The sequence below is a fragment of the Myotis nattereri genome, assembly GCF_964212035.1.
Source record: "Myotis nattereri genome assembly, chromosome: 3".
NCBI lineage: Eukaryota > Metazoa > Chordata > Mammalia > Chiroptera > Vespertilionidae > Myotis > Myotis nattereri.
In genome coordinates, this window is record NC_138077.1 from 207,411,250 (window position 1) to 207,437,510 (window position 26,261).

Genomic DNA, 26,261 nt, shown 5'->3' on the forward strand with positions numbered 1-26,261 from the left:
TGGGACCTGATGCAGAACATCATGGACGACGCGCCCATCTACATGTACTCCGTGTGCAACGTGGTGGCCGGCGACCAGGATAACTGGCTGCGCACCAACTGGGTGTACCGCGGCGAGGCCGAGCGCATCTTCATCGAGCTCAAGTTCACCGTGCGCGACTGCAACAGCTTCCCGGGGGGCGCCAGCTCCTGCAAGGAGACCTTCAACCTCTACTACGCCGAGTCGGATGTGGACTACGGCACCAACTTCCAGAAGCGCCAGTTCAAGAAGATCGATACCATCGCGCCCGACGAGATCACCGTCAGCAGCGACTTCCAGGCCCGCCACGTGAAGCTGAACGTGGAGGAGCGCTCCGTGGGGCCGCTCACCCACAAGGGCTTCTACCTGGCCTTCCAGGACATCGGTGCCTGCGTGGCACTGCTCTCCGTCCGCGTCTACTACAAGAAGTGCCCCGAGCTGCTGCAGGGCCTGGCCCGCTTCCCCGAGACCATCGCCGGCTCGGACGCGCCCTCCCTGGCCACCGTGGCGGGCACTTGCGTGGACCATGCTGTGGTTCCCCCTGGGGGCGAAGAGCCCCGCATGCACTGTGCCGTCGACGGCGAGTGGCTGGTGCCCATCGGTCAGTGCCTGTGCCAGGAGGGCTACGAGAAGGCGGAGGATGCCTGCCAGGGTGAGTAATGGTGCAGGGGTGGCCTGGGGTAGGGGTTCTGGGGTGGAGCCTGTGTTCCCAGGACTGTGCGATCTTGGTAAGGTCATCCCTGTGCTGACGTGGTTCTCTTAGTGGAGACCGCAAAGTCTCCCTAGACTTCAGGTTTTTTATTTCATTGAGAACGAATGAATTGTGAAATGAATGAATGGAGTCTAGTATCGAGGTTACAAGCAAGAATGCCTGGCTGCAAATCCCAGCTCTATACTTAGCTCTGTGACTTTAAGCCGGTTCCTTAACCTCTCTGTGCCTGGGTTTTCTCATCGGTAAAGTGGAGGTGAACGTAGTGCCCATCTTGTAGAGTTGTTATGATAATTAAATGACTTAATGCTCATAAACTGATTAGGTCAGTGTCTGACACATAAGTGCTTTTAAGTGCGATTGTTATTTTTGATTCATCCCACAAGAATAGCTTGGGTATCTACCGCATGTATACCAGCACTGTGGACATCTGGTCCAGTCCCAGGAACTAGTTCCATCTCTGTTAACTCACTGTGTGACCTTAGGCAAGTCACTTAACCTCTCTGGGTCTTGAGCTCCTTTTCTGTAGGTGGAGGTAAGTGAATTGGACCCTGGATTCACATCCCCTGGCTTCCCAGGAAAATTATCTGGGAGCTTTTGAAAAATGCCTGTGTTGGGGAAAAGGTGGAAGGAAGATAGAGGATCTTTCCGGCCCCTCTCCTCACCTGACCCTCCACGGGCCATAGACCCAGATTCTCTCCTAGGGGCCTCTTCTGACGACAAATCAAACCAGAGAGGAGGCCAGTTAAATCAGACCCTCTCTGGGCATGGGTGAGCTCACGTTGGGAGGCTGCGGCTTGGCACGGCCAGGGCCTGTGACAGCGGAAATCGGTGCAGCAACATGGACTTTTTTCATTGGGTGATTTTTTTTTTCTGGAAACGGCTGTGGGGCAGGGCATTTGTGGAATGCAGGCCGACCTTTGGAAGGCCAGCTCATCCCCGTTCTCTGGGAGCTTCTTTGCTAAGATAAGCGGGGTGTTGAGAAATTGGGGATTGAGTCTGTGCAGTTGCACATACCCACTGGGTGACCTTAGGTACATCTCTATTCATCTCTGGCCTTAGGTGTCAATAAAATGCGAAGCTCAAGTGTTACAGCTGACTTTATACTTGGTTTTTAGCCGTGGATCCTACAACCTGGGAAGTGGGTGGAAGTGTTGGAGGAGCCTGAAGCCCTTTCTGATAGGCCCCACTTGCCTCCTAAAACGAACCCTCAGAACCTTGCCTAACACAGTCTGCAAAACCCTGAATGGGAAGTTCCCTAAGAGCCTTTCAGGCCATAAGCCTGGGGTGCAGTCTCTGTTCCGGCCGTTCTTACCACCCCGCTGTCCTCGCAGCTCCCCTTTGCTGCGTGAGGCGGCCCCTGATTTAGGTGACCTCAAGTGCACACTCCCAGTTTCAGACAATGATGAGGGGGTGGGAGGGGGGGCCGAGGCAGCCCAGTGGGTTGAGCAGACTCCTCCCACATGACATCCTCACACAAGAATGCGGGGGTGGGGGTGAGGGGCAGCTGAAAACTTTCCACAGGCTGGTGATTCAGGCCCTGTAGAGATAAGTGGACGGTTAGGACTGGGGGGCGGGGGGCGGGGGGGGGGCACGGTTCTCCAGCAAGCAGGGCAGCCTTCCCTCCCCCGGAGGTGGGGGGTCAGGATTCTGGCAGGCTTTGTTTGTGAAGAGCTAGCAAGCCCCGGGTAGGGAGGACTGGTTTCTGAGAGCGAAGCTTTTGACTCTGCCGGTGGGACCCTCTCCACGGCCAGCCACCTGTTGCCTGTTTTCCTCTCCTCGGGATCCTTCTACCAAAATTCCCTTCAGTGCTCAGGGGCCTCTGTGTGGCTGCGAGCCTCCAGCCTGGCTTCCCTGTGTCCCTCCAGGCTTTTCCCAGCAGCCCCTGACCATGATGCCGATGGAGAGCATAACAGCAACTTTCATAGACAAGAGCTCCCCAAGGGCAGGCACACAGCTAGGCAGGCACTTATCCGGGCGCTCGTGCGGAGTTCGCACCACCTTTCTGCCATTCCTTTTTTTAAAAAAATATACATTTTTATTGATTTCAGAGAGGAAGGGAGGGTGGGGGGAGAGAGAGAAACATCAATGATGAGAGAGAGTCATTGACTGGCTGCCTCCTGCACGCCCCCTACACTGGCGACCAAGCCTGCAACCTAGGGCATGTATCCTGACTGGGAATTGAACCGTGACCTCCTGGTTCATAGGTCGACGCTCAACCACTGAGCCGCACCAGCCGGGCTCTGCCGTTCCGTTTAGCAGACAGGGATTTGAGGCCCAGAGACCTGCCTAGAGTCACACAGCTGAGCTGTGGCTGCACCAGGATTTGAATGCAGGCGGCGCAGCGGCATCCAGGCTCGAGGATGGGTCAGGAAATGGGGCGGGAAATGACCAGTTCCTTTGGAATCCCTGACTCAGCTCTTGGCCTTGGGACCAGCTCTCAGGGCAACCCCAGGATGGCAGGTCCTCGTGCAGGAGCAGGGGTGATCAGGGGGGTGTTTGCTGTACACGTTGAGGGAGAAGTTGAGGGAGGCGCCAGGTCTGCCCCCCCTGTTCCTAATGGGAGAACCTGGCGACCTGGATTCTCTCATTGGGGCTTGTATTGATGACAAACTGTGCCCAGAAAAGGGGCGTGGGTACCCCGAGGCCACCCAGCACCTGGTCCAGGTTATTCCCAAAGTTTGTTTCTCAGGGTTCTTTCCCCAGGAAGCTCCGAGCTCAGGAAAGAGTTAAGCGGACAGCGGAAGGGAGGCACTCCCAGGTGCTGTGTTGGACAGGTGGGCACGCTGCCCGGAGAACTCTCGTGAGCTATGTCAGGAATGAGCCAGCTTCACTCCGGCACCCCCCCCCCCCCCGGCCCCGCCGGAGGACAGTGGAGTCACTCAGGCTGACAGGCTGACCGTCGTCTCCCCTGGGGCGGCTTTGTCTCCCTTTCGGCTCCGCTTCCTGTGCTGGCATCGGCCGCTGAGCTGGCGGGCCCCCCGGCTGGCGCCTCGGCCATGGGACTGCTGGCCAGGTGAGCAGGTGGCCGGCGGCTTGGGCCAGAGGCTCAGCCCAGCAGCTGGGAGGCCAGAGCTGGAGGTGGGCGTTTGGGAATTCCCTCCTTGGTGACTCCTGCTCCCTGAAGGGGCTCAGGACCTCGGGAATGTCCCCTCTCTACCTTAGTTTCTCTATTCCCGGTTCAGAGGGACACCCCATTCCAGACACCATGCTAAGCATTTCAGAAGCAAGGTTTTCTTCCCATCTTCACAAACAACCCAGAGGGGCTGAGGATTTTATTCCCATTTTACAGAGGAGGACACTGAAGCTCAGAGAATGGAAACAGTGGCCTAAAGAGCTGGGGCCTGTAACGAGGAGGGCAGTACGTTGTCCCCAGCTGGCCCTGGCATGTGTCCTTCCATCTGTAGCTGGGTGACCTTGGTGAGTCCCCTCTGGGCCTGTGACTTTGTGCTGTGGCTCCGTCCAGAACCTGGGCTGCTCTGCCAGACCGTTGACCTATGGGACCTCACCATGTGCCAAGGAGCAGGGTCCTAGCACTGGCATCCCGAGGGGCCCCAGCCTAGTCCAGGGTCCATAGCTGAAGGGAGGCACCCCCTGGGCAAGAGAGGCTCTCTGGTTGAGGTGGGTCTCAGGCAGGTGCCCCTGGGCCTTGGCAGGAGCCCTGCTTTGTCAGGACGTGGCTGGGGGCTCTGGGTGCTACCGCGCCTCAGTTCTGTGGAGCTGCCCTTGGGCCCTTCTCCCCCCATACCCTGACTGCCCCACCCTCAGCTCACACTGGGGCAAATTCAGGTGCTGGCAGCTCCTTGGGGAGGCCCCTCCCTCCCTCACCGGAGGTGAGTGGGTCCCCAGAACGAAGGGAAGGAAGGAAGGAAGGAGGCGAGGGAAAGCAAACAGAAGATAAAAGCCTGGTGGTAGGGAGAGAGCAGGAAGCGGGGAGGCGGGGGGAGGGGGGGGCCATCGCTTATCATGGCTTGTGGAGGAATGCCCCCACGATACTTCCCCAGAGCTTGTGCGTGAAAGCGCGTGCGTGAAAGCGTCAGGGTGCTGGCAGCAATCACCTTGCGGCAGCAATTGGGGCCATGGAGACACCGGCTTCTGTGGGCACCACAGGGCCTGCCAGGGAGCGAGAAGCCCCCGGGCCCGGAGCTATCAATGTCCCTCATTTGCTGGGTCAGTAACTATGAGTTGCCACTGGCTGCCTGTGAGGGCAGGAGACAAAGTCCACACGCTGCATTCTTGGGCTGAGGTGCTGCACACCAGCTGGGCACGGCTTGAGGAGATGACTGGCCCCAGGTGAATTGCTACTGTGACCTCCTGACCCTGTGACCGCCCCACCACTGGCCTGAGAGGCGGTTGGGCCTGAGGAGAGGAGCTCTGCCAGGGGCTGGATTTGCGTCATGCCAGAGGGTGTCTGTCCCTGAGTCACCCCACGCTGCCACCTGAGGGGCGGGTACCGTGAACTGGAAAAACTGGGGTACAGCCCAGGGTGCAGCCACCGTGCCCCAGTTCCCCTGCTCAGTGATACAGGCCTGCCAGGTGAGTGGGGCCAGAGAAGATCTCCACAGGTGTGCCAATGCCAGGTGCATGCCAGGCAGGTAGGCAGGTGGATGCCCTGGCATGCCATCCCCACAGGGTCTCTCCCTGGACTGCTCACTTCTTGGTCCTAGAGCCTGTGTTTAATGTGCACATGGTAGGTTTTGCCATTTACTCATTCATTCATTCATTCATTCATTCATTCATTCATTCAGTCATCTATCCATCCAGCCCACAAATAGTAGCTAAGCACCTACTGTGTGCCAGCTCCTCTGCTGGGCCATCAGACACAGATAAATTGGACTCCCTTCCTGCTCTCCAGGAGCTGCCAGTCTCATAGCGGCTCCTAATGTGTGCGGAAATAATTTCGGATGGAGCATTACAGCCAGTGAATTCCCCTGGAGCAGAAATGGTGTTTCTCTATCTCGCCGTCGTATCCCAGCACCCAGCACTGTGCCAGGGTAGGGAGTGCTCAATTTCTACTTGGTAAATGTGAAACTGAGTAACAGATGCCCTAATGGGGCAAGAAGGGAGCCAGAAATTGGGCAGTTTGGAAGGGCTGTGGAGAGGAGCTCTGTAACAGCCAAGCTGGGCTATGGAAGGATGCAGAAGAATTTGCTGGCTGGCTGCGGGACAGGGAGTATTTTGGTGTGTGACTGTGTCTGAGTGTGTGTGAACACCCAGTGTGTGGCCCCTGTCCCCGCTTGCCTGCCCAGAATGCCAGGAAATCCCGTCAGGCAAAGAGAGGAAGACACAGGAGCCTGCTGGTGTCCTACCCATGAACTCGGAGGCCCCCGCGCGCGGGCACGCTCTGGCACGGCCCCCGGGAGAGCCCCTTGCAGTTCTGTGGCTGGAGGAGGGGGCAGCACATTCTCGTCAGGCAAGCACATGCCCTGTTGATGCTGCCTCTCCACTGTGTTATCTGGCACATCCGCAGCGGAAATCTCTCCAAATTCCCTCTTTCCTGCCGGCAGCAGGCGGGCCACCCCCAGGCTCTGGGGCCAGAGAATGGAACCCGACTCTTCCCCCACTTCCTCCCCTTGGCATAGGGCTGGGGGGCTGGGGCGCAGCCGCGTGGTTGTGGGGTGGGGGCATGGTGGGGGGTTTGCAGGTGGCTCAAAAGCCTTAAGCAGAGCCAAACCCGCGCTCATGGAGGCTCACGGTCCCCTCCGCAGCCTGAGAGCCTGGACGGGAAGGATGCAATTGAGATTCTAGGGGCCCTTGAGCCCCGCACCCTGCGGGGCCGAGGCCTCCTGCAGCACCGCTCACCCAGGGGGTAGACCCCTGGCAGACAAGTCCGAGCGTCTGGGGGAACTGAAATCCCAGGATAAACATGACCCAGCTTTCTGGAGTCTCATTTTTACCCGAAGGTTTGGGAGAGGAGAGAGCTATTTTGTCTTCTATGAGATATGAGGACGAATGCATAATATCCAGGAGTTTCTTAAATACATTGGGACACTTGAAGGAGGCTTTGGCCACCCCACCCTGGGTTTGAGTCCACCCTTTTCTTCCCATAGGACAGTGGTGGGCAAACTGCGGCTCGCGAGCCACATGCGGCTCTTTGGCCCCTTGAGTGTGGCTCTTCCACAAAATACCACGTGCGGGCACGCATGTACAGTGCGATTGAAACTTCGTGGCCCATGTGCAGAAGTCGTTATTTTGTGGAAGAGCCACACTCAAGGGGCCAAAGAGCCACAGTTTGCTGACCACTGCCCTAGGACATAAATGTGCCCAGTGTGACAAGACCTATGTTAGGACACCCACCCCTACTCCCTTTCCCAGCTGCTCTGACGTCAGTCTTGGGATTGTCTGGCTGTTGAAGCAGGCATCTCTGCTTCGGGCTTGTTCCAGAACATGGATCCCTCTTTGCTCCGCCTTGAGATGCTGGTGGGAAGGGAGAGGGGCTCAAAGTCCAGCAGCCCTGGGTTTAGGTCCTGTTCTTGTGTCTCGAGAGCTTGCTGAACGTGGACAAGCTGTCTGGCCTCTCTGCACAGCCATGTCCCCGCCTCCAAAGCGGCGTGAGTGGTCGCAGTGCCCAGGTTTAACGGGCTGATCGTGAGGACTAAATGAATGCCAGGCGCTTGGACCAGGAGCTGCACCCGGTCGTGGTTTAACCAGTGGTCAGTGTTCGTTATTGGGGCTCCAGGGCCCCTCTGTCCTGGACAAGTCCCCTTTACTACAGGCGTGCTGAGGTTCTGACGGGGCAGGGCCAGCGGAGGGGGTGAGAGAGGCTGCTGGGACGGACGGTCCCCAGGGCCCCCCTGTAAGAAGAGTCCTTAGCAGGATGTCATTGTCCAGGACTGTAAGGAACTGGGTGTTCTTTGAGTCCTGTCCCCTGACTGCCGTCCCCATCCCACCTCTGCTCACATAGGGGACAGGACAGGAGGGAGACTTTGTCCCAGGCTTCTCTTGACCGTGTAGATCTGACTGTGCCGCTGTTCTCTGCATCAAACCTTCAATGGTCTCATTGCCTTAGGATAAGGCCCCAGCTCCTGGGCCTGGCAGTACAGGCCTTTCTCATTCTGGTTCCTGCAGACCTCCCAGCCTTTATTGCCTGGTGCCCCCCACCATTTGTGCCCACAAACCACTCATGCTTTCTGTTAGTCTTGCTGTTTCTCACCCCTAACTCTCCTCCCCATATTTCTGCCCTACCGAGCTCCTACTCAGCCTTTAAACCCCAGCTGAAATATCTCCTCCATGATTCCTCGGAACTCTGGCCAAGGTTGCTTCCAGCCCCTTAGCCCTTTGCCCACTCCTTTATGGCAGACACGGTCACACGCTCCTGCTCCCTGAGTCACACCTCGGGCCCATGCCCGCCCAGGGTCAGCGAGTGTTGGATCCACAGATTAAGCCGAAGGAGGGTATCGGTAATCGTAGGGCTCTGGAAGGTGTCCCTAGGGTGACCCCTCTCCACTCTGTCCACTCCAAGCCCTGGGTCGCCCCTCACAGTGGGCCTTGTGTCTGGGCAGCTTCCTGCCTGTGGGGCCGGGAAGGGGCTTGGGGCAGGGGCAGGATGGGCCAGTGTGAGAAAAAAGGCCTTGCAGTCAGGTGCCTGAGCCCCTCGCCGGCCTTGCCAGGACAGGACCTACCAATCGGGGAGGAAGAACTGCTTCCTGGCTGCCTTTGTGAGCGGCGGAAATGACTCGGGCCTGGAAACAGACCCAGAGAAAATGCTGGGGGCCTGGCCTTTCCTGCTTTCTGGTCGGCCAGCCCTAGAACGGAAAGACGGTCGGATCTGGGCGTGGGGGGAGCACCTGCAGGGGTGGCATCCTGAGCTGGTGTGCCTGGCCGACCAGTTGAGGTGGTGGTGAGAGTCATCAAAACAAACAGTGAAGAAGACGCAGTTATTGCCCTGGGCAGCCCGACGTCCAGGTGGGGACCCGTCAGGCTGGTTGGCACAGATGAAAGGAGGTACAGCATGCTCTGTCCAGTGCTGAGCAGGTGTGAGAGAGGGTGCTAAGGAAGCCGAAGGGTGAGACGGGGGCCTTGAATGCCAAGCTCAGGGGCATGGCGCTTCTTGCAAGAGGCAGTGGGGAGTGAGGCACAGGCTTGGGGCACGCAGATGAGGTATTTCCTGAGTGTCCAGTGTGAGGTAGGTGCTTGCCATGCCTTTTCACGTCACAAGACATTTTACAATGAGAAAACAGGCCCGTGGCGGCTGAGCGACTTGCCCGGGGTCCCATGGCCAGGGAGTGGAAAAGCCGTTGCCGTGGGAACCGGTTGAACTGACCCATGTCTGTCCCTGTGCCCACCAGCCTGCTCGTCTGGATTCTTCAAATCGGAGGCGTCCGAGAGTGCCTGTTTGGAGTGCCCCGCACACACCCTGCCGTCCTCCGAGGGGGCCACGTTCTGTGAGTGTGAGGAAGGCTACTTCCGGGCCCCGCAGGACTCGCCGTCGATGCCCTGCACAGGTGAGTGTGCAGCGGGTCAGGGAGGTTGACAGGTGGCCAGGGTCTGGTGGTCGCCATGTCCAGGGCTACCTGGGTTCGAGCTCTGCCCTCTGCCCTCTGTGCAGGCCCGCCCTCTCCCCCAAGCTACCTCACGGCCGTGGGCATGGGTGCCAAAGTGGAGCTGCGCTGGACGGCGCCCCTGGACAATGGGGGCCGCGAAGACATCACCTACAGGGTCACCTGCGAACAGTGCCTGCCCGAGTCAGGCGAGTGCAGACCTTGCGAGGCCAGCGTGCGCTACTCGGAGCTCCCGAACAAGCTGACCCGCACCAGCCTGATAGTCAGCGACCTGGAGCCCCACATGAACTACACCTTCGCCGTGGAGGCCCGCAACGGCGTCTCGGACCTGGTGGCCAGCCGCAGCTTCCGCACCGCCAGCGTCAGCATCAACCAGACCGGTGAGGGCCTGGTGGTGGCGGCTGTCGCCCGGGTGGGGCTTCCAGAGGCCCGCCACCCAGGGCTCAGCTGTGTTCAGAGAGAGAGCAGCGGCCAGTAGTTAAAAGCACAGTCTCTGGAGTCACTCCCCAGCTCTGTGACTGTGGCCAAGTTACCCAACCTTTCTGAGCCTCGGTTTCCTCACCTGTAAAACGGGTAACAGGGCTATGGAGAGGGTTTAATAAATTCTTCTAGATGAAGCCCTTAGAACAGTGCCCGGTCCATAGAAAGGCTATAGCAGGAGGTGGCTGTGACTTTGTTTTTATTATTTACGCACTCACAGCTGCTCTCAGGGCTCTTCTGAGGAGCTAGCTGTGTGGGGCCGGGGTCTGGGGCTCTGTGCTCTAGAGCTGGAAGTTAAGAATCCCAGGTGGGGGTTTAAAGAGCTTGGGCTGTGGATGGATCCAGGTCTGGGGACACTTGCACCCCACCCCTGGGTGGCTCATCACACCCCTCCCCCACCCGCTGTTCTGCCCAGAGCCCCCCAAGGTGAAGCTGGAGAGCCGGGGCACCACCTCGCTGAGCGTGTCCTGGAGCATCCCTGTGCCACAGCAGAGCCGCGTGTGGAAGTACGAGGTCACCTACCGCAAGAAGGTAACTTTGCAGGGGGTCGGGGGGGGGGGGTGTCATAGATAGCCACCACGACACAGCCGTCTGAAGAAGCCCCATTCTGCAGATGGGGAAACTGAGGTCTGGGCTCTTCCTGAGTCACCTGTCCCAGGCCAGCGCAGCAGAGATTTGGGGGAGAGGAGACACAGTGTTCTGGAACTCCCAGACGAGATAGTTGGGGGGAAATCCAGGTCTTGGGGATCGAGCAGACCTGGGTTGGAGTCCGGGTCATGCATTTGCTGGCTGTGACCTTGAGCCAGCCACTTGACCTCTCTGAGCCTCAGTTTCCCCCTCCGGAAGGAGAGCGTTGAGTTTGCCGCGTAAGTGAGCTAAGCAGGGGTGGTCTCTGTGGGCTGAGCTGATGGCCCTGCCTGCCCTCACCATCTGCCTCTGCGCCCGCTGGCCACCCCCAGGGGGACTCGAACAGCTACAACGTGCGCCGCACCGAGGACTTCTCTGTGACCCTGGACGACCTGACTCCGGACACCACCTACCTGGTCCAAGTGCAGGCGCTGACACAGGAGGGCCAGGGGGCCGGCAGCAAGGTGCATGAGTTCCAGACGCTGTGTGAGTCGGGGACCGGGGCGTGAGCCAGGCCAGGGCCCTGAACTGGAGCAGCTAGGACATCCTGAGAGGAGGAAAGGGCCAACAAACTCAGAAATCCACCCTTCTGGTCAGCCTGCTTCTAGGACAGCCGTGTGGGTTGATGGCTTGGGGAGGGGCCTGAATTGGGAGCTGGGGGAGGGGACCCAGCAACATTCGTTCAGAGCAGAAGGGAGGATCTGAGCTCTGGCGTTGGCAGACCCAGGTCAAATCCTGCATCGCAGGAAGAGTCCCACACCTGGGAGTGCCGGCTGCATTCCCGGGGGCCGGCCTCTGATTGCCCACCTGTGAAATGGGACTAAAGAGCATTATGACCATCACACGTAAAAATACCCAGCATGTGTTTCGAGTCCCTAACGTGGGTGCAACAGGGGGTGTGGAGTTGGCGGGGGGGCTTCCTTGTCATCAGTTGGTCTCCCCAACAGCCATGGAAGCGTCTGCCAACGTGGCGGTGATTGGCGGAGTGGCCGTGGTCATTGTCCTACTCCTGGTGCTGGCAGGAATCGGCTTCCTGCTCCATCGCAGGTTCGTGGTGGGACGCAGAGGGGTGGGAACCTCGGTTTCCTGTCTGGAAAATGGGCTGATAGTGATCTCCCCCGGCCCCTGGGGGTGTGAAGATGCAGTGAGCTGCAAAGTGCTCAGCACAGCGCCTGGCGCGCCGTGGGGCCTGGGACACGTCTCTGCCCAGGCCATCTCTGGGCGGTCATCGTCTCTGCCCTTGTTGTTAACGGTGTGTCCACACTTCCTCCGGACTCCCAGGCAGGAAGCGCCAGGGAGCGCTAATGAGGAAAGCCCTCCTTTGGGCTGTGACAGGGCGCAGATCCCAGGGAGTGAGCCCACTTGTCGCTTCCTGTCTGCCCCGCCCCAGCCCGCCCTCCGCCCTCTGCCCGCAGAGCAGGGCGCTGAGCACACTCAGTCCCCGCTCGGGGCCGCAGCGGGGTCAGGAGGCTCCGGCCAGAGCAGCCCCTGACCCCTGTGCTTGGTTCCGGTGGGTTCTCAGGAGGAAGAGCCAGCGGGCCCGCCAGTCCTCGGAGGATGTTTACTTCTCCAAGTCAGGTGAGATGCCGCCCCCTCCGTGCCCCTCCCCCTGTCCCCACAGGCCCCCGGCCCCGTCTCAGCCCGCAGCCCGGGCACTCCTCTGAGGGGCTGAGCCAGAAGCTCCATGTCCCATGGCCTGGTCCCGGTCTCCTGGCCCCTGATCCTGTAGCTTCCGCTCCCTCCTTGAGAGCAACCCTTCCCGGGGACCCTCCCTGGCCTGTCTGTGACCAGCCCCTCCTCCCCCTTCCAGAACAACTGAAGCCCTTGAAGACATATGTAGACCCCCACACGTACGAGGACCCCAACCAGGCCGTGCTCAAGTTCACCACCGAGATCCACCCATCCTGTGTCACACGTCAGAAGGTCATCGGAGCAGGTGAGGTTGGCGTGCCTGCGGAGGGGCCTGGTACGGGCTGGGAGTGCCCGGTCCCGGCTGACTGGGGATGTTCCCCCCCCCTCACCCCCGCCCTTGCCTGCCTGCAGGAGAGTTTGGGGAGGTGTACAAGGGGACGCTGAAGGCGTCGGGGAAGAAGGAGGTACCTGTGGCCATCAAGACGCTGAAAGCCGGCTACACCGAGAAGCAGCGGGTGGACTTCCTCAGCGAGGCCAGCATCATGGGCCAGTTCAGCCACCACAACATCATCCGCCTGGAGGGCGTCGTCTCCAAATGTGAGGCTTGTCACCAGTGGTGGGGGGTTGGGGGGGCCCTTGGGGGACCTGACCTACAGGCGGTGGAGAGGGGCTGTCCACTAGGGCTATCATACAGGGGCCCCATCCATAGCTGTACCCCCCATCTGTGCCATCCCCTTACACCTGTGCCCACCCCCTGCAGACAAGCCCATGATGATCATCACTGAATACATGGAGAACGGGGCCCTGGACAAGTTCCTTCGGGTACGTATGTGAACTGGGGTGGGCCGGGACCCTGGGCGGCAGGCTTGGGGGTGCCCTCCTGGGCTCCGGGCCGGCTGGTGGCTGAGGCCTGTGCTCTGGCAGGAGAAGGATGGCGAGTTTTGCGTGCTGCAGCTGGTGGGCATGCTGCGGGGCATCGCGGCCGGCATGAAGTACCTGGCCAACATGAACTACGTCCACCGCGACCTGGCCGCCCGCAACATCCTCGTCAACAGCAACCTGGTCTGCAAGGTGTCGGACTTCGGCTTGTCCCGCGTGCTGGAGGACGACCCCGAGGCCACCTACACCACCAGTGTGAGTGCCAGGGGGCTGTCGCCAGCGGGGTCCATGGCTGGAGGGTGCAGCAGCCTTTGCCTTCGTTGAGGTCCTCGTACCTGCCCACCTGGGCCACGGGCCTCAGGAGGCAAGAGCAACTGTAGGGAGCACGGAGGAGAGGGGCCCTGACTGCAGCATCTGGTCTGGCTGCAATAGTCCTGAGGCTGATCAGTGAGGACTGTGGTGACTGGGCCTGGGTCCCCTGCAGGGTGGCAAGATCCCCATCCGCTGGACAGCCCCGGAGGCCATCTCCTACCGCAAGTTCACCTCGGCCAGCGACGTGTGGAGTTACGGCATCGTCATGTGGGAAGTGATGACGTATGGCGAGCGGCCCTACTGGGAGCTGTCAAACCACGAGGTAGGCCCCCTCATCCTACCCAGCCTGGCTTGCCCTGGACCTGAACTTAAACTCTACTCATTCCTGAGCCCCAAGGCTGGGCAGAGAAGAGTCTTGGGTGCCAATCTTCACCTGGTACAGACCATTCGTGGGTTTGTTCATTTAGGTTTATTGAGGGCCTACTATGTGCCAGGCCTTGTGCTGGGTTTTAGATCCAGACTCTTACTACATCAGTGGAAAGAAAAGGAAACCAGTTAGTGGTGTGTGTGCATGTTTGTGGGTATGTGTCTGCACGTACATTCATGTGTGTGTGTGCACCTGTGGATGCATGTGTGCGTGTGTGCGCATGGGTGTGTGTGCACATGCCTGATGCCTCACCCAGCCTGAGGGTCTGGAAGGCTTCTCAGAGGAGGTCACATCTCTGCTGAGACAAAAGACAGTAAAGTAGCCAGGCGAACACCAGGAGGCGAAGAGTGCTCTAGACCCCTGGTCGGCAAACTGCGGCTCGAGAGCCACATGCGGCTCTTTGGCCCCTTGAGTGTGGCTCTTCCTAAGCCTTAGGAGTACCCTAGTTAAGTTAATAACAATGTACCTACCTATATAGTTTAAGTTTAAAAAATTTGGCTCTCAAAAGAAATGTCAATCGCTGTCCTGTTGATATTTGGCTCTGTTGACTGAGTCTGCCGACCACTGCAGTCTAGGCCAACCATGTCAAATTTGCGGCTGGTGGGCCGCATGCCACGAGTTTGACATGCTTGCCTAGGCGAAGGGGGCAGCTTGTATAGAAGTCTTCGCCCAGAGACTGGAGGGAGGCTGGCTGCAGGCTCACAGCATGGCTGCTGCCTGGGGCCTGTGAGGGATCAGGGTCAGAGTCCCTTCCTCCATGGAAGTACAGAGACAGCCCCCTCGACACTTGCTGTTTGTCCTCTCGGCTCAGGACAGGAGACCCATCCTGTTTCTGGGACTCCCCGTTCATTCCTCCTCTGCCCACCTCCATGTACTGGTGCTCCCCAGGACCTGCGTGGGTTGAGGGCTGTGAAGGCACCCTGCCCACCTACCTCCCTTTCCCCACCAGGTGATGAAAGCCATCAACGACGGCTTCCGGCTGCCCACGCCCATGGAGTGCCCCTCCGCCATCTACCAGCTCATGATGCAGTGCTGGCAGCAGGAGCGCGCCCGCCGCCCCAAGTTCGCCGACATCGTCAGCATCCTGGACAAGCTCATCCGCGCTCCCGACTCCCTCAAGACCCTGGCTGACTTTGACCCCCGGTGAGTCCCCATGCCCTCCAACCGCGGCAGCCCCCAGCACAGTGGCCGGTCAGGGCTAGTGGGCGAGGGGCTCGGAGTCCCGCACGGGCTTTACTTAGACTAAACAGGGGCCGGCGTGGGTAACACTAATGAAAGCCACCAGCACATGTGGCAAGTGTGCCGGGCACTGCTCTCAGCCCTTACGTGTTTTAACTCATTTAAACAACCTACAGGTGGGTCCTATAATCCTCCCCCTTTTGTAGATGAGGAACTGGGGAGGGCAATTAAGTACCTTACGTGCGGGCACATGGCCAGGCTGGGACTGTGACGCTAGGAACCTGAGTCTCTCTGTTAAGGTTTCGCTATTTTGTGGTTATTGGTGGTGCCCTTGTCAGTAGAAGCAGAGGGGGCAGCAGTAAACTTCAAACACTGAGTGTTCCCAGCATGCCAGGCTGCCTCCCTGAACCCACCTGACTTGGCTTTCCCTTTGCCCGGGTGAGGGAACTGAGGCCCGGGGCAGCTGGGTGAATTGCCCAGGTTAGGGAGCCACAGGCTGGGGGCCTAGGGCGGGCTGGGTGTGCAACCCTGACCCGAGGGTGGGCGTTCATGTTGCAGAGTGTCCATCCGGCTGCCCAGCACCAGCGGCTCCGAGGGGGTGCCCTTCCGCACGGTGTCCGAGTGGCTCGAGTCCATCAAGATGCAGCAGTACACAGAGCACTTCCTGGCAGCCGGCTACACGGCCATCGAGAAGGTGGTACAGATGACCAACGAGTGAGTTTGGGCTCTGCCCGTGCCGCCCGCCGCCTCCTGCCCCTGGTTCCACCACCCTTCCTCTCTCCTCCCCACCCTCCTCTCTCCTCTCGCCCTCTGCTTGGGGAGGAAGGGCAGAGCCAGGCCGGCAGCCAGCAGTGCTGCTTGGCTCCCCCTTCTTCCGGCGCCTTTTGTCCGGAGTGGGAGAGTACTAGTCACATTCGCAGTAGCGTTTCTCGAGGGAGCCTGTGGGCCGGCTCTGTTCACGAGCACCTGGAATCAGTCCTCGTGCTAACTCGGCAGGTGGGGCCCGTCAGTGCTCTCACTGGACAGGTGAGAAGTGGGTGCAGAGACGTGCAGTGACCTGTCCAGGGTCCTGCAGCCGCTAGGGGCAGAGTTAGGATGCCAGCCCTGGTCAGTCCAGGTCCGGAGCTCAGGGACCATGGAGGTCATTAGTGGAGAAACTGAGGCTCCGAGATTGCGGGCTTACTTCAGGTCACACAGTTGATAGCCGGGACTCTGGGAAAACAATGGCTTCCCTTCATCGCCATCGCTGACTGAGTTCCGTTTGCCTTTGGAATAGATGCTATTATCACTTCCCCGTTTTACAAATAGGGAAACTGAGGCCCAGAAGTTACAACACTTGCCTGGGGTCACAGCCAGTTAGGGGCAGCCTTCCTCTCCAGGATGCCAAGAAGAAGTGGGCAGAGCCCTGGGACAGCCTGGCTGATGCCCAGGAGAAAGGGCCAGCCCCTCCCAGGCACCTCTCCCCTCATGGTGACTGTCAGCCTGTGGTCCAGCCTGGCAGAGTGCCCGTTCCCCTTGCCCGGCCCTGCTTCTGCCCTTTGTCAGGCTGTCCTATGGGAGCTCATCTCTCCTCCCAGCTCCAGCATCAGGGACCTTTCCCGGCAGGGCCTTGGCAGAGATACCTCCTCCCACCCCGGGAGGGAGAAGACACTATCCTCTTAGCCTTTTGTGCTTCTAAAAATAGTGTGATGTCCCCCAACAGCCCCACTCGTACAGGGTTCAAGGTCACGGCAGGAATGGGCGCTGGGGCTGGGAGGTTTTGGGAACCACATGGAGGGGATGACCCCAGCCTCTCACGGTTCTGGGTCACAGAGGTTCTGGGATTTGGGCCTGTGCATGAACATTCTCCAGGGCCTCTGGAAGCCGCTCAGCTGGGCTTCCAAACTGCTAATCAAGGCCTCTCAGACCAGGCCATGGCCCATCCCAGGGGACGGCTGCGGATGGGAGCCAGGGGAGGACAGACTGACCGGAGGAAGGCATGGAGATGTGGGGAGAGGAGACGGGTCTCGGGGTGTCTCCTGTTGCCAGCCAGCTGCAGGGCCCCCAGCTTGGGCTCCGCCGTCACACCTGGGCTCAGGTCCCACATTGGCCACTTCCTGGCAGGAGGCCTTGTTCCAATTGGGTTTCGTCTGTGAGCCTCGGTTTTGGGTTCCCCACTGTGGGGACTGCGTGGGGACCATGCATATGACACGCCTGGCGCACAGTAGGGCTCAGTCCTCTAGTCCTTTGCTTTCCGCCCCAGCCGTGGGCAGATGCCGGGTTCCGGGTGTCCGCCTTTTCCCTGGGAACCTGGAACAGCCCCCTTTACCCCTCCAGAGGCTCCCCCCCAAGGACAGAGGACAGCACAGCTTCTCTTCTGGGCGAGCAGGGCCAAGGGCAAGAGAAGTGCTTACAGGAAACATGCTCTCAAAGGCTTCCCGAAATAGCCCGGGGTGCTCCTCGGCCAATTCCTTTCCCACGAGCCGGGACACGGCTATCTTGGATGGACGGAGGCTCTGTGTGTGTGCGTGTGTGCTGTGTTTTGAAAAGGCCTGGATAAAGGCAGGAAGTCATTCCACGCTCCTTCCCCCTCCCACCAACCCGTTGGTGCTGAGAGCTGGGGTCTGCGTGACTCACAGCACCACTGCCTCCTTCTTTCCTTCAAATAAACGAGACAGATGGGGATCGCAAGCACTTTCTCAACCTGAAGGCTGTCTGCACATGCGTGGATCCCGGTGGGAGGCGCTGAGCTGGTCTCGGGAGAATTCCGCTCTTTCTCCATGGGGGCTGGATTTAGGCCTCAAGGTCGTCCCCGGTCCTTTGGCCTCCCTGCTTCCTGGGCCTGTCTGTCCCAAGGGGCTGGCTGCACGTTTCCGTGGTCCCATGGTGACCGCCTCCCCTCAGCTTGAGCACTCAGCGCGTTATCTGGGAGCCACTGAGTTTCCAGCTTGACCAGTGGCTCTCAATGGCCTTGAGGAGCTAATGAGGTGGTGGATTTGCACCCCAGAAAAGTGTTCATCCTCACAAAAGGCCCTGCCCAGTGTCTGAGGCTGCTGCACACAGCATCCTGTGAGGGTCTTACGGTCTCCGCGTGCCCCCAGCCTCGGCCTGGCGCCGATGGGATGTCTGCTGCGTGAATGACTGATCAGGGTGTGAGGCCATTTCTCATTCCCCGCTCCTTGAGTCCAGGTGTTTCCTGGGGAGGTGTGGCCTTTGAATTGTCCAGGGCCAGGGCTGGCATTGCGAGCACTCAGGAAGAAGGTGGCCTCAGCCTTGTGTGTCCTCCTCCCGGTGATGGGGGTGACTGCCCTGGATCCCCGAGGGGGGAAACAGAAGCTGGTGTGTCTCTACTTAGGGAAGGAGGCAGGGGAGGGAGGCTTGGGGGCATTGTGTTGAAAGAGAATGGGGCTGGGGCAGGGGGCTCAGAAGCATCTCATCAGAGCCTCCCATTTACATGTAAAGAAGCTGAGGGCCTAAGACAGGACAGGACAGGACGGCCCAGGGCTTGGGTGGAGTCCTGGACTGGAATTGGGCCTCCTGCCTCCCAGCCCAGGGCTTTTGCCTCCTAGACGGGCCTCGGAAGCAACCTCAGCTCCCACCCTGTCCCATGGACCACACACCAATGCGGGAGACAGGCCCAAGGCAGCTTGGGCAGTGAATCAGCATCCACTAAAGTATTCATCCATCCATCCATCCATCCATCCATCCATTCATCCGTTCATCAGACACTCCTTCCTTAAGGACCTACTGTGTACCAGGCCGATCCTAGGCCTCAGGAGGGCATCGGGATGCGGGGATGGGCCCAGCCATTGCCCTCCTACAGCTCCCGTGCCTCACTGGTTCTTTTTTTTAAAATTTAATAAGTTTTATTTTTCAAAATGCCTAGCTGGTGGGACCTGCTGTTCCTGCATCTTCCCCAGCAGCTGGGGCACCCCCTCTCCTGGAGATGCTGGGCACTTTACTTGAGCTCTGTGCTTGGGGCTAGTTTAGTGAGGCCTGTACTAAGGACCCCCGCAGGCTGCCCTGGCCAAGGAGTGGGGTCTCCGTCTCAGAGACAGCAGCTGGGGCACAGCTGGTAGTTGGGAGCTTCCCTGCTAAGTTTGTCACAGTTGCTTTGTCAGACAAGACCAGGTTGTTGGGCTTGTCCTGCGCTTTGCCCTTGGCCCACGTCTTCTTTTTGGCCTTGCCCCAGATTTGTTCTCCGGTCTCTGTCTGTCTTGGCCGACTTTCTGGAACCTTTCTGCTTCTTACCGTCTTGGGCGGGAGCAATGGCTACCACTGCTGCCTCGATGAGATGTCGGACAAAAAGCAACCCCCTGGTTTTTAAACCATGCACCAGGGACTCTGAGGGCTGGCGAAATGCAGGCTCCCGGCCCCACGGCAGAGCTGCAAGGCCCCCAGGGGGTCTGGAGGTGGGCCCAGGCCCCTCCCTCTTTCCCTGGCGGTGCAGATGTTTCTCCGGGAGCCACACTGTGAAACCTGCAGGGGTGGGGAAAACAGCTCTTGTTTGTAAAACCCTTCAACTGTTTAGATTAGAAACGGGAGCCAGGGGAGGACAGACTGACCGGAGGAAGGCATGGAGATGTGGAGAGAGGAGACGGGTCCTGGGGTGTCTCCTGTTGCCAGCCAGCTGCAGGGCCCCCAGCTTGGGCTCCGCTGTCACACCTGCGCGCAAGTCCCACATTGGCCACTTCCTGGCAGGAGGCCTTGTTCCAATTCGGTTTCGTCTGTGAGTCTCGGTTTTGGGTTCCCCACTGTGGGGACTGCATGGGTACCATGCATATGACACGCCTGGTGCACAGTAGGGTAAAAGGGTAGGAAGTTCTCCCAGATGTCTGACTCCTGGCCTTCCTGCTGCAGTGGGAGCCGCCAGTCCCTGAGCCACCCTCTCCACCCACCTGGGTCTGCACTCCCTGCTCAGCACTCCTCTGAGGGTTCCCAGCGCCAGTGGGAAAGTCACGTCTCCGGAATTGCAAATAGGAACTTGCACCATATAATTAGCTCCAGTTACAGCCAGGAGACGGCCCATAAAAACCTGGGTGTTTTCATGGGTTTGGGCTGGTGGGTGAGGACGGCGGAGGAGAAAACTCCCAGAGTGAGCAAGAACCGTCCTGCTCCAGGGCGGGCTCGGAGCAGAAGTGGTTTTACAAGGGGATGGAGGCCGCATGGGAAGGGCTGTGGGGGAGGGGGACGATGGGCACACCTTTCTATCTGGTACCCATGCCGCCACCGGTTTCGGGGTCTCCCACCCCAAGCTGGACACTATTATTTCATTTTACCGGTGGGAAATTGAGGGTCCTAAAGGGGAAACACCTGCCTCAGGTGACCCGTAAGCCCCTCCGATTAGAGACCAGCAGGGCGATAACCCTTGGTGGTCCCTCAGCAAGTATTTCCGTGGTCAGTTGGCAGCAGGGAGGACTTGGAGGGAGTGGGGTAAAAGGGGGTGGGGGCTGGGAAGAGACCTTAGAGCGTCCCTGCCCCTGGGGACGGCATCAGCGCTGCCTGGGCAGGAGGCCTTAGCTGGGGACACTCGGGACAGACCCGAGGTGGGGGAGGGAATGCAGTGTCCCAGCTGGTTTGGTTCCCAGCTCTTCCACCTCCCAGCTGTGTGACTTTGGGCAAGTCACTTTCCCTCTCTGAGCCTGTTTTCCAATCTACCAGATGAGCGTGACAAGAGCACCCACTAGTACTTCACAGATAATCCTGCAGATTTGACTTAAAGAAAAAAAACAGAGTTGGCTTTTCTGTCATTTTTTTATTTTTGTCGAAGTCAGCATGCTTTCAGGATGTCGATCCTTCCGTCAGGCCTCTGCCCCACCAGGTCCCCAAGGCCCCCTCTTCTCTCCCCGCCTCAGCCCCCCTCCCACAGCTGCCCACCTCTCCCAGCCCCTGACCCACCCTCTCTCCCTCCCACCCGCAGTGACATCAAGAAGATTGGGGTGCGGCTGCCCGGCCACCAGAAGCGCATCGCCTACAGCCTGCTGGGACTCAAGGAGCAAGTGAACACGGTGGGGATCCCCATCTGAGCTCCGACGGGGCCTCGCGCCCCCCTCGGCCAAGAATACTTGAAGAAACCGTGGCCTCCCTGCCAGCTCTGCGCCTGGCGCCAGGGACCTTATTTATTTCCAGTTGTTTCTTACGGATGCCACCCTGCGGCCTCTGCTGGGGGCCGGGCGGGTGTCTAGCGGACAGCTTGGCCTGAGCTGAACTGCGGAGGTGCTCAGGGATCGGGCCGGGGTGCTTCGCCCGCAAAGGACAGCAGCCAAGCACTTAGCAGGCACCGCCGTGGTCCCAGCTCCTGGGCAGGCGCCCGCCAAGGCCGTGGGACATACACGCGGGGCATTTCCACACCGGCCTCCCTCTCGCCGTCTCGGGAGGCGAGTGGCCGCGGGAACAGGGTACCTCACGCCCCACCCACTCACGAGCAGAGGACAGACAGCACGCTCAGCTGGGAGAGGCCCAGAGTTGTTCCCCATCTTCTAGTGCAGCGGTCGGCAAACTGCGGCTCGCGAGCCACATGCGGCTCTTTGGCCCCGTGAGTGTGGCTCTTTCACAAAATACCGACTTCTGTGCGTGGGCCACGAAGTTTCAATCGCACTGTACGTGGTTTTCTGTGGAAGATCCACACTCAAGGGGCCAAAGAGCCGCATGTGGCTCGAGAGCCGCAGTTGGCGGACCACGGTGCCTTCCGCAGGCCCTGTCCTCAGCCCCCAGGGGCCAAACCCTTGCTTCCCCAGGGCCCTCACAGGATGCTCGGTTGTGTTGAGGTTTTTTAAAATATATATTTTGTACTTTGTGGAGAGAATGTGTGTGTGACAGGGGGCCCGGCTAGGGCTTGGGGCCGAGGACGGTGTGTCAGACATTCCCAGGCGGGGGGCTGGTCCATCCATCTCTCGCCTCCTTAGACAACATTCATGACTCCGTCAGTGTTAACGATTCTGTTTTGTGGGGAGTTGTTTTTTGTTTTTTTTGAACCTTAATTTATTATTATTTTTTTATATTTATTGTTAGGAAATGACTTATTTCTGCTCTGGAATAAAGTTGCAGATGGATCAAACTGACCTTGGTTTTTGAGTTTTGGAGGGGCAGGGGGGTAGAGAGGCCTTCTGTGTTGGAAGTGGGGGGGTGAAGGGTCGCCCCCACGCTGAGTATTTAAACAGCTTCTTTCGCAAGGCACACATGTCATGTAACCCTGGGAGTGGGGGCGGGTGGGAGGTGGGCAGGGAGCCAGGGAGCAGGCCCAGCCAAGCCCAGCCTCCATGCCAACCAGGCCTCTGTCACCTTTGATCTGCGGGCTTGTGGGGGGCTGGGAGACGGGAGAACAGCCATGGGCCCCCTCCTACACATCTCCACGGAGCTGTTGAAATACATTCTTCAACTGTCCATGTTGGGCTCTGAGGTTTACAAAGGATTTTCACAAGCGTTGGCTTGTTGGAGCCTCAGCACTTGGAGTTTTATGGGTAGCCCCATTTTACAGAAGAGGAAAAGTGAGGCTGGGTCCAGTGACAGGGCTCGCCCAAGGCCACCCAGCAAGTTGGAGACAGCAGCCAAAATTGAAAGCAGGGCCGGAAATCCCAATTAGAGGCTTTTCTCACAGAAGAGGAGACGAAGGCTCAGAGACGTGCAGTGACTCGCTTTAATCACACAGCGGGAAGGAGCAGAGGCTTTGAGGGAAGCCGGAGACCCGATTTCAAATCCTGAGCCCTCTCTACTACACCAGGTTGCTGCCCTGAATGCCAGAGGTTGTTCACACCTTAGGAAGTTGTGGCCCACAGGTGACCAGGGACACGACCCGGTGAGCAGAGTTGACCTGGGGCACAGGAGGAAGGCTTGCTGGAGGAGGTGGCCCAGAGCTGAGACCTCAGGGACAATGAGGAATTAACCAGTGAAGAGGGCGACGCAGGCAAAGTAAATGATGGCTGTGTGAAACCATGTGATTGAGCAAGGGGAAGCACGAACACTCTGTTATTATTAGAGTAGACGTGGGAGGCGAAGGGATCTCCAGGGCCTTCCTTGTAAGGCAGATCTAGGAGCGGGACTTTTAAGCTGAGGCCAATGGGGAGCCACGGAAGATTTTAAACAGGGTGAGGCACCATTACTGCGCCCCAGACAGAAGTCACTGGTAGAGGCCTGACTCCTAGCCTGTGGGGAGACAGAGGAGACATTCTGGGCCCTCCCTCAGCTTGCCTTGGGGTCTCCAGGCCGGCCACCCGGCCACTGCAGGGGGGCTGCCTCCGTGGGGAGCCAGCTCTTGGTCCTGGCCCACTGAGCATCAATGAGTTGTGCAGTGTCGGGCAGGGCTGGGGTTGGGGAAGGTGAGGGAGTGCAGGGACCAGCTCACCAGGCCTTCCTCCCGTTAGCGCTGGGCCACAGGGGTGCGCTGGGCATGGGGCTGAGTCAGGCCTTCCTGGGACCTAAATTGCCGGGCCTGCCCGTGTGAGAACGTGGCTCTGTTACTGGGCTGTGGCTGCTGCCACCACTGCTGACAGAGCTGTCATTTCAGCAGGGAGCAAGCCTGGGCTGCAAGGCCAGGCCGGAGACCCATTGCCAAGGCAACTCAGCCACCCAGTGGCCCCGCTGGTGAGCAGGAGTGGACACAGGCAGGGGCTCAGCAGGGGGAAGGCGACCGCATGTGCTCCCCCCTCAGAGCCCCGGTAGCCACAAGGCCCGCCTAGGGCACGGGAGATTGCTCAGGCCTGTGAACTGTAGACGGGGTCTGTACTCACAGGCTGGGCAGCTGCCTGGAGCTTCCAACAGACCCCACAATTGCCAAGAGGGGAAACTTATGTTAAAAAAAAATATTCGAACGAACCTAGCTCTGTTCCCTAGAAGCAGTGACGCCCAGGCAGCAGATCTTGGTTCCTAAACGCCACTCTCCATACAAGGAACCACGGCTCCTTAGAGAAATGACTGATCCTCCCGCCGAGGCAGGGGAAAGAGAAAAGGAGTCTAGAGCATCTTGCAGTTCTGGAGAGGAAGGAAACGCTCAAAAAATAAGCCGTTGGGGGGGATGTCAGACACAGGAGGCAACCTGGAGGCGATCCCACATGGCCAAACCGAGACCAGATTGAACAACAGATGACATGGAATTAGATTATAACCCAACGTAGGAAAGAAAGTGCCACACGTCCATGCTGCTATACATAGTGATTGAGGAAATAAATAAAGGGGGAGACCAGACAAGTCCTCCTTTCACAGTAATTCCAAATAACCCACGGGGGTGCCCCCTGCAGCAGGTGAATTTCCCACTGCTTCGAGTGAGGGCTGGACCTAGCGATACCCTTCCGAAGAAAGGAAGTGCAGAACGGGTTACAAAGTGTGTGTGTGTGTGTGTGTGTGTGTGAGTGTGTGTGTGTGTGTTTCCCACATTGGAGAAACCTAGCCACAGTATAGTAACCAAGTTTAACATGAAAAAAACCCAGCAAACAAACCCGGAGCAGCAGGGATGTGTTGCTTGAACTGAAGACCGGGCATCAGCAAACACACAGGCCTTCCTGGGCGCCACCCTCCGCTCTGAGTGCTTACCGAGTTTACTCACTTAATCCTCCCAACAGCCCTCCAGGCGGGCACCATTCTTAGCATTTTACAGACTTGAACACGGGGGCACCCAGAGGTTAAGTAGCTTGGCGGAGCCACCCAGCTCGCGCACGGCAGGGCCAGGAGCCCCCGGCCGCAGAGGCCCTAACAAAATGGTTTCCCACCTGCCGCTCTCCGCGGCCAAGACAGGGCATGCTGTCCTCTCTATCCGGGGCGCCTCCGTAGATGCGGTCCGAGAAGCGCTGGTTCTGGGGGAACCAAGGCCCTGTAACCTGCCCGAGGTCTCCAGATGCCACGGTGCCCCACGACCCAGGCCCCCAGATTGGGGAGGGAGAGGAGAGGATGGAGGCGAGCTTGCTGCTTGACTCCTTTCCGCAGTGGGCGTCTGCTCCGCGCCAGGTGGGCACTGGGGCCACAGAGATTAAAAAGGCTCCCTCTGCCCTCCTGGAGGTCTCAGGCGGGAGGGGGCCACAGTGGCCACGGGACCCAGGCTAAGAGGGGGAGGGTGTTATAGGAGCCAGAGGACACCCGATTCAGCCTGGAAGGTTCAGGTGGGCTTCCTGTAGGAAGAGGAGCCATCCAAGCTGAGGCCAAGGTCAAGTAGGAGTCCATCAGGGGAGGGGAGAGGTGTCCCCAGAAGAGCCTGTCCCTGCCCCCCATACTCCAGACCTCCGGGGATAGGGCCTGAGTCCCCCCGTTTGACCAGGACAAGCCCAAAGCCACCCTGGCCCTGACTGTCACGTCAGGAGCAGCCCCATGACACCAGCCTTGCTCTTGTTCCCACCCCAAGCAGAACCTTCATCTCTGACCTCAGTCGTCTGAGCTGAGAAGTGGGCCTGCAGCCCACAGCCCGCCCTGGGCTCTGAGCTGTGGGGGCCTTGGCAGCCCTTTGATGCACCAACAAAGCCCCGAAGGAGATGAAGGCAGCAATTAGGAGGGTGCCTGGTCGGGAGTCGCCCCTTTATCCGCTGCTCCCAGTCTGGGTGGCAAGTTAAAACAGTATCACCGGGCAGCAGCCTTGGATTTCCTATTTAATTAGCAAATCCTGGAGGAGTGGGCAAGCTCCAGGCCCCTCCCTACTTCTAGCTGTGGCCCAGGTGGGAGGATAAGGCCTGGCACACAGCGGGTGCTGCTAGAGCAAAGGGTGAATGAACGGGTGCCTGCTTCACCTCTCCATCGCCTTCTCCCCAGAACAGTGTCTGACACCCAGTAGGCCCTCAATAGACAAATGAATGGGGGAGCCTGAGGGCCCAGGGGGGCCACATGAAGCCAGATTGTTTGGTGTCCCAAGACGCTGGGTGGTGTTGGGGGCACTGGCTACGCCGACACCCGGCTCCCACTGGCTGGCTGGCACCGCACAGACAGTGAGGGAGAAGGGACCCGGTGTTTCTGAATACCTACTATGTGCCAGTCAGCGTTCCAAGCCTGACACTCACATTGTCTTATTGAAGGATCATAATGACCCTGCAAGACATGGATTTATCCTCATTTTACAGATGGGGACACTGTGGCTGTGTGGTTATGGTATCAGAGCAAGATCCCACGGCTAGGAGGTGACCGAGCAGCTCTGCCTGCTGCTGTGGCATTTGGGGGTCCTCGGGGTTCTTGGGAAGCAGAGCAGCAGGAAGGCCCTTGGGCTGGAGGAGGCGGGCAGGCTTTATTGGGCACCTCCTGCTGATGTTGCTGTGGGACCCTCGGTGTCTCTGGCTCTCGGTGTATCCCTTTGTAACATGGAGGCTCGAGGAAGTCCATCCTGGCAGCATGAGGGACTCCTGCCCCCACACAGATGCGCCTGCTCCCCACTCCTGACGCCCTCTCCCCAGGCAGCAGGCCCCACTCCAGCCCCTCGGGGTCTGGTTTCCAGGCAAACCTTGTCAGCCAGTCTCTGCCGGCAGAACCAGACCGGGTTTCTGGGAAACTGTGGCACACCCCACCCTATCAGGGGTGGGGGCCCCTCTCCCTCTGGGCCTGGACCCCATTT

At 59.1% G+C, this 26,261-nt stretch overlaps 1 protein-coding gene across 1 annotated transcript; it reads left to right on the forward strand.

The window, feature by feature from the left end:
- On the forward strand, positions 1-21,893 carry EPHA2 (EPH receptor A2). The gene is made up of 15 exons (XM_081088124.1): positions 1-670; positions 9,016-9,171; positions 9,276-9,608; positions 10,124-10,239; positions 10,668-10,821; positions 11,283-11,382; positions 11,858-11,913; positions 12,146-12,271; positions 12,379-12,564; positions 12,728-12,789; positions 12,892-13,101; positions 13,331-13,480; positions 14,535-14,728; positions 15,323-15,478; positions 20,664-21,893. The coding sequence occupies exons 1-15, from the start codon at positions 10-12 to the stop codon at positions 20,767-20,769; spliced, it is 2,766 nt and encodes a 921-aa protein (XP_080944250.1). The 5' UTR covers positions 1-9; the 3' UTR covers positions 20,770-21,893.
- The last annotated feature ends 4,368 nt before the right edge of the window (positions 21,894-26,261 follow it).